The sequence below is a fragment of the Pseudonaja textilis genome, chromosome 2, assembly GCF_049901715.1.
Source record: "Pseudonaja textilis isolate UNSWEBS1 chromosome 2, rPseTex1.2, whole genome shotgun sequence".
NCBI classification, from domain to species: domain Eukaryota; kingdom Metazoa; phylum Chordata; class Lepidosauria; order Squamata; family Elapidae; genus Pseudonaja; species Pseudonaja textilis.
In genome coordinates, this window is record NC_141991.1 from 4023276 (window position 1) to 4042392 (window position 19117).

At 40.9% G+C, this 19117-nt stretch overlaps 2 protein-coding genes across 2 annotated transcripts in view; both read left to right on the top strand.

Moving 5' to 3' along the window:
• LOC113451924 (uncharacterized) overlaps positions 1–19117 on the top strand; it is a 219030-nt gene that overhangs the window by 13939 nt on the left and 185974 nt on the right. Inside the window, 1 exon segment of the mRNA XM_087923002.1 lies at positions 6934–7839. Within this exon segment, the coding sequence (XP_087779128.1) occupies positions 6934–7839 (906 nt within the window).
• On the top strand, positions 42–6773 carry LOC148126585 (zinc finger protein with KRAB and SCAN domains 3-like). The gene is made up of 4 exons (XM_087928459.1): positions 42–3483; positions 3779–3893; positions 6202–6331; positions 6557–6773. The coding sequence occupies exons 1-3, from the start codon at positions 3064–3066 to the stop codon at positions 6219–6221; spliced, it is 555 nt and encodes a 184-aa protein (XP_087784585.1). The 5' UTR covers positions 42–3063; the 3' UTR covers positions 6222–6331; positions 6557–6773.

Below are 19117 nucleotides of genomic sequence, written 5' to 3' on the forward strand. Positions count from 1 at the left end.
ATTAGTTTGCCTTCACATGTTTCTTATTTATTTTTACTTATTTTGTTCACTTATTTTGCATTTATCATTGTTTCAGTGCCATGGCAACTACTTTCACATAGTTGTGTAAAAAAAGGGAAGAGAAAGAGTGGTAGGGAAATGTGGATGCATATTAAGTTCCCATAGGTAGGCAGCTTGCAGTCCCTGATTTGGTTATTGGTTATAAGTAACCATTCGAGGTTACAATGGCAATAAATGATGGTTCTGACTTACTTCCTCCCTTCCAAATTAGACATACTCCAAGGTATCAGAATGAAAACCACTCCTGTGTGCTAACATTGCAAAGGATCATCCAAGAAGGAAGATCTTTGGAAAATCCATGGGGACCAAAATAAGATGAAATTAAGAAGAACTACTTCAAAAAATTACTTCTGTCCTTCCTGATGAAACACACAGAAACGTGAATGGGAACTTTCTCTGGGATGTCAAGATACCAAAAATAATCCAACCTGCCAATAAAGGAGAAAATGGTAGGGCCCAGTTGAAATGAGGGGTCCTTGGTGCTCTTTGAGCTTGATTGTGTTGTTGCAGACATTTCATTAGCCAAACTAGGGAACATCATCAGTGTACCAGCCAACCTCAGAGGGCACCAAGGAGCCTTCAGTCCAACTTGCGTCCACTGTGTCAAATTAAGATCCGAGTCAGCAAGGGTGAATGGAGAAGCAGGGAACCTTTTTCGGTCAAAGACCTCTTACGATGTGATGGAATAATGACAGATGTCAGTGTAGTGTGTGTGTGTGTGTGCACAAAGCTTTAGGCTGAACAATTTGTCTTTCAAATAAGGGGCCAGAATGAACAGAAGCTGAAACAAATGCATGGGCAATATATATTGTTCAAGCATTAGTGCCATGTTTTTGTCTTATGGTGTGTCATAACATTAAGGTAACTTAAAATTAAGTATCAGTCATGTAGTTAAACATGCATAAAATTCTCTTCGTTGCATTAAAAATTACTAACCCACTAAAGTGTTTGGATGGCCTTTGGGGGGGGCAATATTTCAACTTACTCAGTTGAAGCTGTTTTTTCAAATATCCTTATTAAACGTTTTGTATCAAAGTGGAGAAAAAAAGAAATACAGAAAGAAAAATCAGACATTACACCTCCATTTTTAAAAATGGAATTTTAACCACTTTTCCATCCTTTTAGATTGTTTTGCTCCCTGTAACTAACCTCTATGTGTCATTGTCAACTCCAAATCTGGTCAAATGTTCTCATAGCAATGGAGCCTTGAGCTTTTCTTTTTGCTTTTTCATTTTATTTTTCCTCTTTTCATTTATGGTCTAATGATATATCCCTTAAATTCTTCATGGGGGTTAAGTTTCCTAGTCACATTTTGTGAGGTGAATTTCCTTCTCAGTCTCTTTATTCTTTATTTAACTTCACCAATTTTGAAAATCAAATATTACTTCTCTTTAGAACAATTCTTTCCAGCATTCAGATTAATGCCTTTTAATGCCAAATCCTGCCCGATCGCCAAGGTGAATTTTCTACTCAATCGCTCTGTAAAGATGTTTTTTCCTCATGGTTTAGCTTTATATTCCTTTTTCAGGATCCTCCTTTTCTTTCATCCCAAGAGGCCGGAGGTGGGGTCTCTGCCTTTTCTGCTCCCCCCTTTGCTGCGAGGCTGCGCTTCACAATTTGAGAAGGCCAGCTGCATGTATTGAATTAAATAAATTAAAATCATTTTTCTGATTGTGACCTTCCTGCCTGTGTCCCATCTGCCTCCCCTTCGGGCACGAGTTCCCAACAACCACATGACACAAGTTGGGTTTCCAACAGAGGCTCTTGGTCCTTGTCTTCTGACTGCCCGGCTGTTTCTGATGGGATTTGGAGCGGTGGTGGGATTCATTTTTTTTTTTACTACCGGTTTGGTAGGCGTGGCAGGGGAAGGATACTGTAAAATCTCCAGTCAGAGGTGGTATTTGGCAGTTCTCTGAAATTACTCAAAATTTCTGCTACCGATTCTCCAGAACTGGTCAGAACCTGCTGAATACCACTTCTGATTTGGAGCCTCTTGAGGCCTCCCACAATCTCTGCAGAGCCTTCTGGGCGGCTGTTCTTGAGGGAGGCGAGTTCAAATCCTCCAGAGACATTTTTCTCCATCACCACAGTTGATTCCTTGACAGGAAGGAGAGGGAGGAATTACTGCCTCTGAAGGTACCAAAACCTTTGTCTGACAGGGAGCCAGCCATTGAGAAGGACCGGATTTCCATGCCCATCATCGGTACCCTCCTCTTTCCCGCGCTTTGCAGGTAATCCTGTAAACGTACACTAAATCCACCAGGGGACGCCCTCTGCAAAAGGAAGGTAACGCCTGGCTTTTCAGGGGAGGCGTGGCATCACAAACCCTTGCCGCTCTAGGACCCCGCACTCGTTCTCCTTAACCCTCGGATCTCCGCAGGGGGCGGCGTTGCTGGCTTGGGGAGGGGGTGATCCAGTCGTGCTCCGGGTGAGAAGGGGCTCTTCCCTTGCAAAAAAGAAGCGGAGGAGGGAGAGACCCGCGCCCGGCCCTCCTGCGGATTCAACCCCCCGGACCCCATGCTCCTCAGCCGCCCGCTCCATGGAAACAACAGGCAGTGGGGGGAAAAGGAGCTCCGGAGCAGCCGCGTTGTCACCCGGAAGAACCGGAGATTCCCAGGAAGGCGGCGGGGATCTGGGGGGATATATCCCGCCCCGTGATTAGAATTGGCCTTGCAGATCCTCGACAGGAGAGAGGAGAAGCTGGGCAAGGCAGGATTCGCGCTAGGGGCTGGAGAAGACTCCTGCTGATCCCTTTAAGCTCAGGACAAGGTTGTGTGATTGTGGTTCAGTGGCTGAATTCTTCCATTTCCAGTTGTTGAATTCCCCACCCCCACCCTCAATTTCAGATGCAACAACTGGAAGCCACTTGTAACAGCTAAAATTATTTCCTGGGCAAAGAGAGCAGTGCTGCTGCAACAGAAATGGTCCCGTGAATGAAAGGTGTTTGGAGATCCACAAGATTCCTTGGATTCCTTGGCGTTGCTTTACGGGCACAGAAAAAGGATGGAGTCACAACCTTTAGCAGGCGGTGATGAGAGAAAAGAGGCTTCTGCAGTCCAGCCTGGGAGCTGTCCGCAGATCTGGACAAGAACTGGGCAAAAGATCCTGGAGGAAGAAAGCATCCTCCGTTCAGAAGTTCAACCCTGGAGTTTCAGGACCCTCCAGTACCAGCAGGCTGAGGGTCCCCGAGGACTTTGCAGCCGACTCCATGACTTTTGTAGGCGATGGCTGAAACCAGAAAAGCACACCAAAGCCCAGATGCTGGACCTGGTTGTTCTGGAGCAATTCCTGGCCCTTTTGCCCCTCCGGATGGAGAGCTGGGTGCGGGAGTGTGGAGCAGAGACCAGCTCCCAGGCGGTGGCCCTGGTGGAAGGCTTCCTCCTGAGTCAGGCGGAGGAGCAGAAGGAGCAGGTCAAGTTGCAGGTAGGAAGTCTTGTCTTCTCTTGGGAGCTCAGAAGGGCTTGACAGGAATGAGGAATTGGTTTCTCCACCCTTCCCTCCCGGACCTTCTGGCATTCAAAATATGTGAAGTTGTTTCATTAGTTCTTATAGGATATTATCCCATTGTCCATTCTGGAAGATTGATTTGGGACAGTTCACCCTTTCTTACTCAGCCTCATTGACGTACATTGGATGTTGTGTTTAGAGAACAAGAATCCAGTTCCTGTTGTGTGATGTCTGTTAATTCTTCTTCTTTTCTACTTCCTCCTATTTCAAGTCCTTTGCCGTGGAGATCAGAAACCGCAGGGGAAGGCGGAACCCATCAAATCCTCCTCAGGAGCTGATTTTTAGTAGGATTCCACAGGATGATTCAAGTCAGAACACCTCAGGAGGTATTTGAACATATTCTCTTCTCCAGAGAGATCCTGGTTGTCTCATCTTTTCTGTGTATTCTTATTATTTCGAATCAGGGTAGAGCTTGAAGGGATAAGTGACAGTCCAGTTGCTTGTTAAAAAGATCCAGTGATAAAGCACTCACAATGTCTGAAAGCAAGCTGTTCCACTGGTGGGGGTTTTTTTGGGGGTCGGCAGGGGGTGGAGGGAAGTTTCATCATAGTTCCACTTAATTGTTTAATTGTCCTCACTGTTAGGAAATTTCTCAGTTTCAAGTTGCTTCTCTCCAGTAATGGGATTCAAAAAATTTTTACTACAAGATCTGTGTGTGAGTCTTGGTGGGCATGGCAGGGGAAGGATACTGCAAAATCTCCATTTCCTCCCCACCCCACTAACCTGCTTTCCAGCTCCGTTCTCCTGTGCAGGGCAACTAAAGAAGACCCAGCTGATCAGCTGGGACTTGGGAGGCAGAGAATAGGTGAGGGCGGGGCCAGTCAGAGGTGGTATTTGCCAGTTCTCCGAACTACTCTAAATTTCTGCTACCAGTTCACTAGAACTGGTCAGCTGAATACCGCCTCTGCTTCTCTCCTTGAGTAGTTTCCATCTATTGTGTCTTGTCCTGCCTTTAGGTGCTTTAGAAAATAAATTGACCCCGTCCTCTTTGTGGCAGCCTCTCAAATATTGGAATGCTGCTATCATATCCCACCTAGTCCTTCTTTTCTCTAGACTAGCCAAACCCAAATCTTTATTGCTCTTGTTTGCACTTTTTCCAAGGTCTCAACATCCTTTTTGTAATGTAGTGACCAAAACTGGATGCAGTATTCCAGTTGTGATTGTACTAAGTCTTTATAGAGCGGTACTAGTATTTTGGTTTTATGCCTCTGTTTATATAATTGATTGCATTGGCTCTTTTGGCTGCTGCCACACATGGCTGACTTATGTTTAAGTGATAATCCACTAAGGCTAAGATCTGTACTTACACTTTTGGTTTTTCCTGCCCAGGTGTAAAACCTCGCTTTTCTCCACATTAAATTTCATTTTGTTGGCTTGGGCCCATTGTTCATGTCTGTCAAGATCTTTTTGAATTCTGAATTGTCTTCTGGGGTGTTGGCTATTCCTGCCAGCTTAGTGTCATGTGCAAATTTGATGAGTTCCCCTTCTATTCCCTCATCCAAGTAATTTTATGTTCCCTTTATTATTATTTTTAAATAATTTTAAATTTTAAAAATTATGTTCCCTTTATTGTTGATTTTAAAATTCTGTATCCCTTACAGAGGAGAGTCGAATGAAGTTTACTCCTCCTAATGGTACATCTAAAACTATGGTTGAACCTCCAAATCAAGTAAGTTGAGGAATTAATTTATTAGACTTATATTCTTTTTGCTCAGGAATCAAATTGATGTTCTCTCCTTTTGTTTGGACTGGATTATCGTGTTTGCGAGCAAGAAACAAGATTTATTTGTGACTCTTCTAATGGGAAACCATATTTTAAGACCAGTACTTAACTGTCCTTGTGCTAATTATTTTGTCTAATTTTCAAGAATTAATTCTTTACGAAACCTTTCAGAAGAGCCATTCTTTTCATAATTCTTTCATTTGGAATTGGGCAGGTCAGATCAAACATAAATAAATACACTGCCACATCACCATTTTTAAAAGCCTTGTTTATAACCAGTCAAGAAAAATACACCAATCAGATTAAAAGATAAGGCAAATTATTACAATATAACGAAAGTAGCCAGATAGAAAAGTCTCTTTAAGTAAATATTGACCTGAAATAGCAGAGTTTATTTCTAAGCCTCTGATTTTTGCCTGGATTTGCTTTTCAAAAGGTGAGAAATATCCAACCCAGAAAATTTTCTCCTATTCAGTCAATCACTCAGACTGGTCCTTAGGAGGACAGCAAAAGCTGTTTGCTGAAATGCTAGAAAGATGTTCCCCTCTCATTTCCACCTGCAAACATAGGAAGGAGTGGAGCCACAAAGTTCTGGGGATTTTTAAGGCCCATCTGCAGGTTGATTCTGTCCACATGCTGAGAGTCTTTGCTGGTGGATGCATGGATATACATACAGTAGATAATTAGACAAGACAAACAGACAGACATAGATATACTCCAAAAAGAAATGGGCTAGTCTCACCGAATGACTTTTAGAATACTACAGAATCATGTGAATGGCCAGTTCAGAAATGTGAAATGTCGATAAAATCTTTGCTATCTTTGCTTTGGCGATTTCTAAATAATAACACAGGTTTTCCAAATCCTCCCAGGTCTGTTTTGTTCTTTTTTTTTTTTGCTTCCTTGTTCAGGAGGGTCCTGTGTCCTTTGAAGAGGTAGCTGTGTATTTCTCTGAAGAGGAGTGGTCTCAACTGGATGCACACCAAAAAGAGCTGCATTGGGAAGTCATGTTGGAAAATCATAGGAATGTGATCTCTCTGGGTAAGTGTTAGGTATTCCCCAATTAGGGGAATTAGGAAGACATTCTTTAATTAGATAACATCAGCTATTTCTTATTTTAAAAATCCCCATCCAGATGTCATGTCCTGGGAGAAAGAAGGAAAAAATCTGTCCTGATGATGCAGAGAAGGAAATTAATATGGCTTTATACAATTCTATCCTTTTCACTAATCTTGTTGTCACTTTCATTTCTCTTTACCATTGAAGGTAATAATGAGCAAGAGAATAAGGATTCCAGAGAACCATTCCAAGTAATCAGTCCTGGAAATGGAATAGAGAAACCTGCAATTAAAATGGAACTTGAAAATCATGAGAGAAACCAGTCAAATGATTGGAAACAAGAAAGCTCATCTTCCACTGATCTTGCTCCAATGCAAGATTTTCTTGCCCAACAAGGAGAAATAGAGAAAAAATATATTGGAAATAGTGTAAAACTGTTCCAAGTCAAATTAGATGTAAATGAATACTATCCAAACGAAAGCCAACAAGAAGAGTATATATGCACAGACAGTTGGAACCATTACAATTCAACTTTCACTGCTTCTTCTGAAAATGTGTCCCTTACATCTCATAAAATGATCCAGACAGAAGAGAAGCCTTATAAATGCTTGGAATGCGGAAAGAGCTTCAGAAGAAGCAGTCAAGTTACTTCTCATAAATGGATCCACACGGGGAAGAAGCCATATACGTGCACAGAGTGTGGAAAGACCTTTACTCAGAAGGGTAATCTTAATTCGCATAAGAGGATCCATACAGGAGAGAAGCCGTATAAATGCATGGACTGTGGAAAGGGCTTCTGTGAAAATGCATCACTTATAAAACATAAAAGGATCCACACAGGGGAACGGCCCTATATATGCAAAGAGTGTGGAAAGACCTTTACTCACAGCAATCAGCTTACTTGCCATAAAAGGATCCACACAGGAGAGAGGCCATATAAATGTGAGCAGTGTGGAAAGGGCTTTACTAACAGCAGTCATCTCACTTCCCATAAAAGGATTCACACAGGAGAGAGGCCATATAAATGCCAAGAATGTGGAAAGAGCTTTTGCGAAAATGGGCCTCTTACTGTACATAAAAGGATTCACACAGGCGAGAAACCATATAAATGCACGGAATGTGGAAAGAGTTTTGGTGAAAATTCATCCCTTATGAAACATAAAAGGATCCATACAGGGGAGAAGCCATATAAATGTAGAGTGTGTGGAAAGACCTTTACTCATAGCAGTCAACTTAGTTCCCATAACTGGATCCACACAGGGGAGAAACCGTATAAATGTGTGGAATGTGGGAAAGGCTTTACTAATAGCAGCCATCTTAATTCACATAAAAGAATCCACACAGGGGAAAAGCCATACAAATGTTTGGAGTGTGGAAAGAGTTTCACCCATAATGGTTCCCTTACGTCTCATAAAAGAATTCATATGGAAGAAAAACGATATGAAACTGAGGAGCTTGGAAAGAGCTTCAGGAGTAATCACCTAATTTTGCCATAAAGAGATAAATTTGGTGTATATAAATTTTGGCATTATACATGCAAATTCTAGACTTTGTTAGTTTTGTATACTATTTATGTATACTGATTTAGGAAAGGAGTCAGACCCTTATATTTGGCAACTCCAAAGAATTGAAATGAGAACAAAAACAACTGGCACTTGCTTATAAACAGCAGATTTTTGAAGATGCTCTAATTTGAAGATGCCCAATGCTACTATATCTTAATAAGGTAAAACTTTTATTTCTGAAGTGTATTTTCATCAGTTTTTAATTGATCTTGATTCCATGAAGGATGTGAACAGGCAGATATTTAACAGGTGCTACTTCCTCAGGCAGAAGAAGGATCTCTTCAAGACAAACTTGTTCATCTTTCTTTCACTATAGCAGAGATGGAGGTAGAAATTGAATTTATCCAGAGTTGCTTCCCATAATTTAATCTTTCCCCTTTTTTCCCCTCATTTTACAATTGTTTTCCCCTCCCTTTCTTGTTTCTTAATATACTCATTTTATCAGAAGGCTCTAAATTCTCTTCCCACTGAAAAAAAAAATTAGAAATAGCACTGCAGATATTCTGAGGTCTGAAGGAATTTTATAATCAAAAGGGAACATAAGTTCCATCAATGTATGCAGAGATTGTTCAATTGATTGTGACACTGAATTAAAAATGACAAGATAATTTGTGCTTTAAATTGCTTGTAGGTTTTCCTTCCTTCCTTCCCTCCCTCCCTCCTTTTTGTTCCAACTTGAGGATAGTCAGGAGAATGAGAATGAAAAATAACTCCATTGTGCTGATATTGCAAATTATCAACTAAGAAGGAAGATCTTTGGAAATAGTAGGAACCAAAATAAAATAATGTGAAATTAAGAAAAATATTTCAGGGAACTATTTAAATCCCTTCTGACCACAATCAGAAGAAGAACAGTCTCTGGGATGTGAAGATACCCAAAAAAAAAAAAATCTGACTTGTATCCATTGTGTAGAATTGAGACCCGAGTCAAGCTGTATCACCTGAGCAGAAGCATCGAAACTTTTTGTCAAAGGCCTTTGAATATGTGAGAATTGTCACATACACACATACATAGTGTGTGAAAAGAGCTTCAGAATGAAGAACTCCTCCCTCAAAAAGATCCAGAATGATGAGGAGATCCTCCAAACATATGGTAAAGTGTTCTTACTGTTAGGAAATTTCTTCTTAGCTCTAAGCTGCTTCTCTCCTTGATTAGTTTCATCCATTGTTTCTTGTCTTGCCTTCTGGTGCCTTGGAAAATAGGTTGACTCCTTCTTTATGGCAGCCCCTCAAATATTGAAACACTGCTATCATGTCAATTCCTGCAACTGTTCTTCATATGTTTTAGCTTCTAGTCTTCTAATCATCCTTATTGCTCTTTCAGAATCTCAACATCTTTTTTATAATATGGTGACCAAAACTGGATGTAGTATTCTAGGTATGCTCTTTCTAAGGCTTTATAAAACGGTACTAATAGTTCATGTGAGCTTGATTCTATCTCTGCAACTTAAGATTGCATCATATCATTATTACTGATGGCTGCTGGACACTGCTGTCTCATGTTTAAGTGATTGTTGATTAGGACTCCAAAGTCCCTCTCAGTTACTGTTTTTGAACTGGGTACTTGTAATTTGTACTTCTACCTTTGGTTTTTCCCACCTAGGTATAAAACCTTGCCTTTGTCCACATTGAATTTTATTTTGTTGGATAGGATCCAGAGTTCAAATCTGTCAAGATCCATCCAGATTTTAAACTTATCTTATGGAGTGTTGGCTATTGGTGTTGTCTGCAAATTTGATGAGTTCCTTTCTATTCCCTCTTCTAAATGGCTTATGAAGATATTGAAGAGTACTGGACCTAAGATGGAACCTTGGGGTATCCCACTACTTACTTCCATGTAGATGTAATTCCATTAAGGACTAAACGTTGTGTGTGGTTTGTCAGCCAGTTACAAATCCATGTGTGGTGATGATGTCTATCCCACATTTTTCTAGCTTGACAAGAAGTAGATTGTGGTCTACTTTGTCGAATGTGTTACTGTAATCCAAGAATACAACAACCACAGGATTTCACTGGTCCACTAATTTAGTTACTTTGTCAAAGAATGAAATAAGATTTGTTTGTCATGATCTGTCCAGTTTCTTCTTAAGAATCTCCAGTGATAAAACATCCACAAGCTCTGAAGACATGCGCTTCCATTGTTAATTGTTCTCACTGTTAAGAAATTTTTCCTTAATTTCAGATTCTTTCTCTCCTTGATTAGTTTCCATCCGTTGTTTCTTGTCTTGCCTTCTGGTGCTTTGGAAAATAAGTTAACCCCCTCTTCTTTGTGGGAACCCCTCAAATATTGGAATATTGCTATCATGTTCTACACATTTGTAAAATTTTGTTTTCATTTTGTAATTATGGGATACTGAGTGTAGATTAATGAGAAAAGTGAATTTCAACAATTGTAGAAGCAGGCTGCAGCATACTAAAATTGACAAAAGTGAAGGATGTCGGAATACTTTCTGAATGCACTGTAAAATGCAAATCCACCTCATCTTTTCTTAGTTCTGTTTCTTTTGAATAGTTTGTATTTTTCCATCGCTGTATTCCAGTCATGAGTTTCATCTTACCAAGTTTCAGTAATGGCAACTATATCATAACTACCCTTCATGTATTAATACTTCACATTTACCTTGTTTGTTCCCTAAGCTTTGAGTGTTAGTGTATAGGGATTTGAGGTCTTTATGGATCTTGAGTATGTTTCTTATAGCTCCGACTTTGTAACTGGGATTTCTATCCTTCTCTCTACTTCATTAAATTCTTATTTTCTTTCTTCTTTCACATTACTCTTTACCTCTTTATATGATTGACTATCTAGTGGCTTTTGCTTGAAATTAGGTTCTAAAGGTGAAGAATTGATCACCCTCCCTTCTCAATTTTAGTTTAAAACCCGTTTAATAAGATGAGCCAGTTATTTTTCAAATATATTCTTACCAGTTCTTGTGAGGTGCAATCCATTCCTTGCCAGTGACCCCTCATAAAGATAATACAGACCATGGTCTAGGAAAACATGGGTTTTGACAAACCCATGTTGGCTTCTTGCTTTATCTTTGCTTGCTCCTAGGTGTTTGCAGATCTGTTGTTTGATTATTTTTCCAGGATCTTCCAAACTATGGATGTCAGGCTGATTTGTAGTTTCCTGAATTGGTTTCCCCCATTTTTTGAGGGAAAAGAGGTAAAAGACTAAATTAGTTTTAAAACTAAATATCAATTGTATGATTACTCACCTGATGTATAAAGTTTTCTTTCCCTTGCTTGTATTAAAAACTACCAAGACATGTAAACGTATACAGTGCACACACATTCTCCCAACAGCTGATTATGGCTCTGAATTAGCTCCCCCTTCCTAAGTCTTGCAAGTTGATGTTTTCACCTAAACAGGTCTTTAATAATCAGTGCTTGAATACTCCATCCAAAGAAGTCCTGAAAGTGGCATTCATTCAGATAACAGATAATCAGAGTTGGAAAGGATCTTATAGGTCATCTAATCCAACCCTCCACCCAAGCGGGAGACCCTACACCATTTCTGACAAATGGTAGTCCAGTCTCTTCTTAAAAGTCTCAAGTGATGGTGCTCCTACAACTTCCGAGGGCAAGCTGTTCCATTGGTTTGATTGTTCTCACTGTCAGAAAGTTTCTCCTTATTTCCAGGTTAAATCTCTCCTTGTTCAATTTCCATCCATTCTTTGCCCTGCAAAAATTCCCCCACTGGTTGGAAAGAGTTGTTTCAATGTGGTTGCTTTTCCAGTTGCGACCCAGCTCCAGGCAAGAATCCCATCAGGATATACTGCTCACAGCAGCTTGCAATGCTGGCAGACGACTGATATCTGTCTTGCCTGCCTGAAATAGTTTATGGAGATTCCGTTTTCTGATATCCTATTCTCCTACACATCCAGCCACTTGGTGTTTTGGCATTTACTTGTCTGGCTAAGGAGCAGGGTGGGGGTAGCTACTTCTGAACCTTGACAGCTGTGGTTCAATTGGCCAGACAAGTGGAACATTGGTGTGGATGCTTATGAGCAATCGCTGAGAGGGAAGATGAGTCCCTCAATGCTGGAGCCCATCTCACGAGTTTCTGGGGCTGGAAAGTTGAAAAAAAGCAGAGGTTGTGTGGTGCTTGGGGAAATGGGGGCAAATGCAGTGTTGCCTGGTTACAGACGCTCTTCCAAGTGCAGGCAACAATTCCAGCTCCTCTTCTGCACAGAAGACCTACAAAATCAGCAATTACAGGTAGTCTTCAACTTATGACCACAATTAAGCCCCAAATTTCCATTGCTAAGCAAGACAATTAATTCTGTCCCACTTTACAGCTTTTCTTACTACAGTTATTAAATAAATCATTCCAGTTATGTAACATGGTTAAGTAAATTTGGCTTCCCCATTGATTTTTCTTGCCAGGTCACAAAAGGTGTTCACCTGAGCCAGTTGCCAAGAGTCTGAATTTTGATAATGCGACTTGAGTGGGTACTGCGATAGATGGTCATGTGGAAAACATCATAAGCCATATTTTGCATTGTAAAACTGTGGTGGTCTGACATTTGAAATGAGACGCAGGGAAACGTCTGAGCAAATGCCAGCCCCGAGTAAACCCAGGTACCAGCTTTTATTGAGAACAAAATGCATATACAGAAAACAAGTGACCTCAACAGGATGTTATCTCCACAGGATATATAGGATGAGAATAAACAGGATGAGAATATACATCTGCGGAAATTCCCATGGGAATGGCTCAGCTATGTACTATGACCTTTCACCGATTTATCTGGTCCCCTAAGCTTTGCAGGTCATAACAGGACAAAAACACCCATAGCAGGCGGAAATGCCCCCCACCAGGGGCATTTTTTAGTCCCTAGATCTATGCAAAGCTATACAAGGACTTGCAGAATAAAATATATTACCACATTCCCTCCTTTTTTATTTATTCAAAGATAGGGGGTGTTTTAGTGGCATAATACACAGTTCCCTCACGACTTGATTTCGTACGTTGAAAGGCTGAGGTACATATTTAAAATAGATTAGGAATACATTGAATACAGCAACATAACATAATAAGTATAATAACAATTGTCACAACTAATTGAAGCAATAAACGTAACCATGAGCTGTCAGGAAGCCAATCCCATAGCAAAGCCCAAGGTGACTTATCAAAGCCATCTTTTCCTGCTTCGTGTTCAGCTATGCGGTCTTCCATATCATGAACAGTTCTTGTAATGTTAGGCTCATAATTATGTATAAAAATACAACAATGTGAATGAATTAAAGCACAAACTCCTCCTTGTCAGCTAATATTATGTCTAAAGCATAACGATTTTGTAAAGTAATTTGGCGAATTTCAGACACTTCTTCATTTAACATCTTAATATTCTTAACAGTATCATTAAACATAGCAACAGTAAAATTATTTAAAATATGAATATCTCTATAGTTCATAGCTATTCCCAGAGGTGGGAAAGAGAGTCTGTATAAGGTAACTTAGGCAACTCCAATTGACACCAATATTGTCCATAGTCTGAAACAGAAACATTAAACAGGATCAAAGTTGTAGCACAGGCTGAAGATATAATATCCTTATCAGGTCCCGAGTAAAGAATGTCTTGATCCTTATGCCAGGACCAATATGCTGGAAAAATCAAAGGATGCCGCTGTTTGCAGACCAATTTAGTCCGATTCCCCAAAGGAACCTGCTGTATACAAGTTGATAACCTCAGATAAGCAGTCATCTTTTCCCAGCCTTCACAGCGCCGCGCCTGGACTGCCGGCATCAAGAGAATCAGGAACCACAGAAACGCCATCCTGAGAATCAGGAACCTCCCTCACTGGCACCTGCGAAGGCGCCTGAGAATGATCAGGCCGAACACACCGACCAGGAACCCAACGAATTTGACCAAGATGTTCTACTGCTGCATAACCACGTCCCCACGTAATCAGCTCAGTGGGAACCCATGCCGGATCCGGAAGGAATCGCACCAACACTCGAGGCCTCACTGCATCTGTAGAAGGAGAAGAAAAATGCCTGCTGGCCGCACTCGCAGGGGGGTTACCAGACAAATTTAAAAAAATTAAAGTATACAAAGCAAGATTTAAATGATCTTGAATTGCCGGAAGCCCCAGGAGCTTCCCTCCTTTTTTATTTAATTTAGCTAACATGTTCTTGAGCGTGCCATTATAACGCTCTACAATAGCCTGTCCTGTGGAATTGTATGGAATTCCAAATTTATGTTCCACGGACCACTGTTTGCAAAACTGATCAAAGACTGTGCTCCGATAAGCTGCACCATTGTCTGTTTTTAAAGTTTGAGGCGTACCAGCAACTGAAAATGTCTTAATGCAATGATTGATGACATGTTTAACCGCTTCACCTCTTTGAGGAGTAGCCATTAGGAATCCTGAATAAGTATCCACAGTCACATGTATATACTTCCAAGGTGCAAATGATGGATACTGAGTAACATCCATTTGCCAAATCATTGAGGGTTTCAACCCCCTGGGGTTGACTCCCATAGGGATAGCCGTGCCCTGCTTTGAACAAGTTGGACATTGCTGAATTATGGGCAGCAGCTTCTGCAGCAGTAAGCTTAAATTGATGTGCCAACGCTTTAGCATTTTGATGAAAATAACTATGGCTGTCCCATGGCTGGACAGTGAGAACTGAAGTTACAGCACTGTCAGCTTTGGCATTGCCTTGTGATAAAATTCCAGGTAAATTACTATGGCTACGAATATGGGCAACAAAACACACATTCACACGCTGCTCCAAACATCCTTGCAACAACAAAAGCAAACGTAGAATATTGGGTGATATTCCAGGAGACAAATAAGAACCTGCTACAAAGGGTAACAAGTTATATACGTACAAAGAATCCACTATTAGATTAAAATCCTGATTTTGAAAATTTTGAAAAGCCAAAACTACAGCAGCAAGTTCTGCCTGCTGGGCAGACTTCTGCTCTGATGTCACTTTTGTATGCCAAATTCCAAATTTATCTTTCCAAACACAAGCACCAAAAACTTTCCCTCCATCAGTAAAGACTGTAGGGGCATCTGATATAGGCTGAGTCACAAAAAGATTTGCTAGATTAATTCTAACTGATTTATACAAAGATAACCTAGGATCGGCTGGAGGATGACAAGAAAACTTCCCTGGCCAAGAATCTACCAAAACTTGCAAAAACCCACTATTGCAAATCATTTGTTCCCAGGTAGCTAAAGCAAAAGGAACATAACATGTTACTGGTTCCATACCAGCAATAGCCTTGCAGCGCTGACGAGCACGATTAAAAATATCAGCAAGCTGTTCTGTGATACAATTTATGGATTTCGATGGTGTATGAGACAAATGAATCCATTCCAGAATCCTTAAAGCTGTTTTTTCTTTTACCTGAACTATCAATGCAGTAGCCCTTCGTTCTGAGATTAAGATCACTGATAATGGACAATCTGGCAAACATCTATCTGTCCACCTTCGACTCAAAGCTTGCTCAATCAGTGACAAGATCCCCTTTTGTTCTTTATTCAGGGTTATTATGTCAGATGCTTGCTTAGCACTAGCCAAAGCTTGAAACAAAGGACTTAATTGAAGAGTAGTTAAACCCAAATATGGTCTGATCCAATTTATATGACCCAAAAATTGTTGTAAACCTACCAAAGTTAAAGGATCAGGAAGAACAAATTCCAATTTCAGAGGTGTAATGTGACTCAAGAATAATTTATGACCTAGATAGGCAAAAGGATATTCCTTTTGCAATTTCTCAGGGCTGACTATCAACCCTTTCTCCTTCAGTATAGCAGTTAAAAGAATGACAGCAGAATCCATTGCAGCATCAGAAATATTAGCAGCTATTAAAATATCATCCATGTAATGATAAACCTTCCAATCCGGGAATTTATTCCGGAAAGGTTGCAAAGCCCAATCTACAAACATTTGACACATGGTAGGACTATTTAACATTCCCTGTGGAAGGACAGTCCATGCATATCGCTTAGTGGGCTGCCCCTGATTTATACTCAAAATAGTAAAAGCAAACAAATCTACATCTTCAGGGTGCAGAGGAATGGAGAAGAAAGCATCTTGCAAATCTAACACTCTTATGTTCCATCCATCAGGTATTAAATTAGGATTAGGTGTCCCACACTGCAGTGGGCCCATAGGCTTTAAAATTGAATTTATCCCCCTCAGATCATGAAGAAATCTCAATTTTCCAGGTTTCTTCTTGATAACAAAGACTGGAGAATTATAAGGACTAGTGGTAGGCACTATATGTCCCTTTTCCAATTGTTGTTGAACCAATTCATGTAAATGAACTAATTTCTCACTAGTCAAAGGCCATTGATCTATCCACACTGGCTCCTGCTGGAGTAACTGTAATTTTAATAACTCCACAGATGGGTGTTCAGTCATCATGAATGACAACTGTTGTATCAAACTGTTGCATCAAATCCCTGCCCCACAAGTTAATATGAAGGCGCAAAACAATCGATTGGAAATGTGCAATAGCACTTCCCTGCTTTGTTTTGGCAGAAAGAATCCTCCTACTAACCCGCATGCGCTTGAAGTCCTCCGACTCCTCGAACAGACGGTGTAGGATCTGTCGGCCACTCCCTAGGCCATTCACTTTCACTAATCACCGAGACATCTGCTCCAGTGTCCAGCAATCCAATAAACTGTCTGCCTTCAACCAAAAGAGTTAATTTTGGTTTCTGATCAGCCTTGACATTTTGCATGATGGAAAACACACTAGACTCACTAAACATATCTGTAGATCCAAATCCACCCTGGCGAATTCTATCTGATTCCCCAAAGACAGATATGGCAAAACTAAAAGCTGTGCAAAACAATCCCCTTTTTTCAAAGATTGAGGAGCAGGTGAATGAACTTGAATTTTGATCTGACCCTCATAATCCGAATCAATAACCCCAGGAACCACAAACAATTTACGCTTATGAGCTGATGATCTAGGAAGAAGAAGACCCACAGAAGCCGGAGGCAACGGTCCATAGAAACCGTTGACCCTAAACAAACTACATGTGGATATCCCAATTCCAAATCCTCAGCTAATGGAAGATCAATTCCTGCTGAACCTTTTGTAGCTGGTGACCATATTTGATTCCTACCTCTCTCTGGTGGCTCCAACCCTTCGGACATTACTTCACTCTTTAGAGTAGGGAGAATGCCCTGATCCCTGCTTCCTAGTTTTTTCCTTCAGAATGAAGTCTGCACTGATTTGCCCAATGGTATCCTTTCTTACATTTCGGGCACACTGATTTAGGACGAACACCCTGTCCTAATAATCTCCTTTTTTGCTGACTCTGACCCCCTCCAGGAGCCCGACATTGCGCTTTAAAATGTCCAGGCTTCCCACAATTGAAACAAGTTCCTTTTTTAGCATTTCCTGCCTGCAGAGCCAGAGCTAAAGTTTCCATGTTAGAAGTCTGACTCCCCACCTTTCTACATGCGTTTATCAAATCTGCGATCTCTCGCTCTCCGCTCGCGATAAGCGGATTCAGAATCTTCCTGCAATCTGCGCTTGCCTGTTCTACTGCTAACTTCAAAAGCAATTCATTCCGGGCAAATTGATTGTCAATTTGCCTTTCAATAGCCAATTTCAATCTGCTAATGAAATTTTCATAGGGTTCATTGTTCCCTTGTTTGATGTTAGTAAAGGTCTTCTCACCACCTTCGCCATCAGGGAGAGTCCCTACGGCTTGTAAAATTAACTGTGGGAGAAGAACGAACCCCTCTTCTGGCATTCCATCTCTTTGTTGTTCCACTGTCGTGTAAATACCAGCTCCATAAAGCTGATCTGCGGTGACATTTGCTGTTCCCCTCTGAACTGCCAGCTGTCTCCATTTCTGATCTAACACCAAATATTGAGCTGGGGTTAGAATCATATTTAACAGAGCTTTCCAGTCAGCTGGAATCATTTTATTTCCATAACCAACTGCTTCTAGCAATGCCTGAGCAAATGGCTATCTAACACCATATTCTTTCACTGCTTGCTTAATTTCCTTTAAAACACTGAGAGGCAGAGGCTTCCATACTCTCTGTGGATTTAAAGCAACATCTACACCAATTTCTACTGGATTAAGTTGAATCTCCACTCCAAATTCTACCAAATCATCTCCTGATAATTCCCCTCTATTTGTTGCTTCCTGAATAGCTGCAGTAACTGCATCTACTTGAACTCTTAAAGGCAAACTCTTCTCTTCTGACAAAGTATTTTCAGTGCCTGACAGTCCTCTGGATTTATCTGGAGGTGCTGTCGGTGGCAATAAACGTACCGCATGGTAAGGCGGCAAACCTTCTTCGGGGGGTGCTAGGAGCGGTTGTTCATGAGTAGCTAATGCATCCATAACCACCCTCCAGGTTAACAAAATTGAAGAAGGGGCACGAGGCTCCTCGTGCAAAAATTTCCCTATCTTTTTCCAGGACTCTACTTTAATACTACCTCCCTCTGGATATGATTGAATATGTTTCCAAACATACTGTAATAAGTCCTCAATTTCTTTCTTTCCTACTTCATGTCCTCTACTATGAACTCCAAACTTAAAACTATTCCCAGTGATTTCTCTCAATTCCCTAATGTGCCTTGTCTGATCCTTCGAGAAATCTCCTCCCATACTCACGAAAAGAATCTGTCTTCGTCCAGCAAAGAAGATGAGGGCCCAGTCGACGTCCGCGACGATGAGTATAGGATGCAGGAAACGTATAGCCTTCCAAAGCTATCACGTCGAAACGTATAGCCTTCCAAACTATCACGTCGGGGTCACCACTTGTGGTGGTCTGACATTTGAAATGAGACGCAGGGAAACGTCTGAGCAAATGCCAGCCCCGAGTAAACCCAGGTACCAGCTTTTATTGAGAACAAAATGCATATACAGAAAACAAGTGACCTCAACAGGATGTTATCTCCACAGGATATATAGGATGAGAATAAACAGGATGAGAATATACATCTGCGGAAATTCCCATGGGAATGGCTCAGCTATGTACTATGACCTTTCACCGATTTATCTGGTCCCCTAAGCTTTGCAGGTCATAACAGGACAAAAACACCCATAGCAGGCGGAAATGCCCCCCACCAGGGGCATTTTTTAGTCCCTAGATCTATGCAAAGCTATACAAGGACTTGCAGAATAAAATATATTACCACATAAAACAAATGGTTGTAAGTCAAGGACTACCTATAAAAGAAACCTGAATAGGTTCTGAAGAAAA

What these genes read in the sequence shown, in the direction of transcription:
- LOC148126585 (XM_087928459.1), top strand. Translation starts at nt 3,064, where the DNA reads ATGGAGTCACAACCTTTAGCAGGCGGTGATGAGAGAAAAGAGGCTTCT. An exon ending in AGGAGCAGGTCAAGTTGCAG is followed by an intron (nt 3,484 to 3,778) that starts GTAGGAAGTCTT and finishes TCCTATTTCAAG; the next exon opens with TCCTTTGCCGTGGAGATCAG. An exon ending in AAGTCAGAACACCTCAGGAG is followed by an intron (nt 3,894 to 6,201) that starts GTATTTGAACAT and finishes TTCCTTGTTCAG; the next exon opens with GAGGGTCCTGTGTCCTTTGA.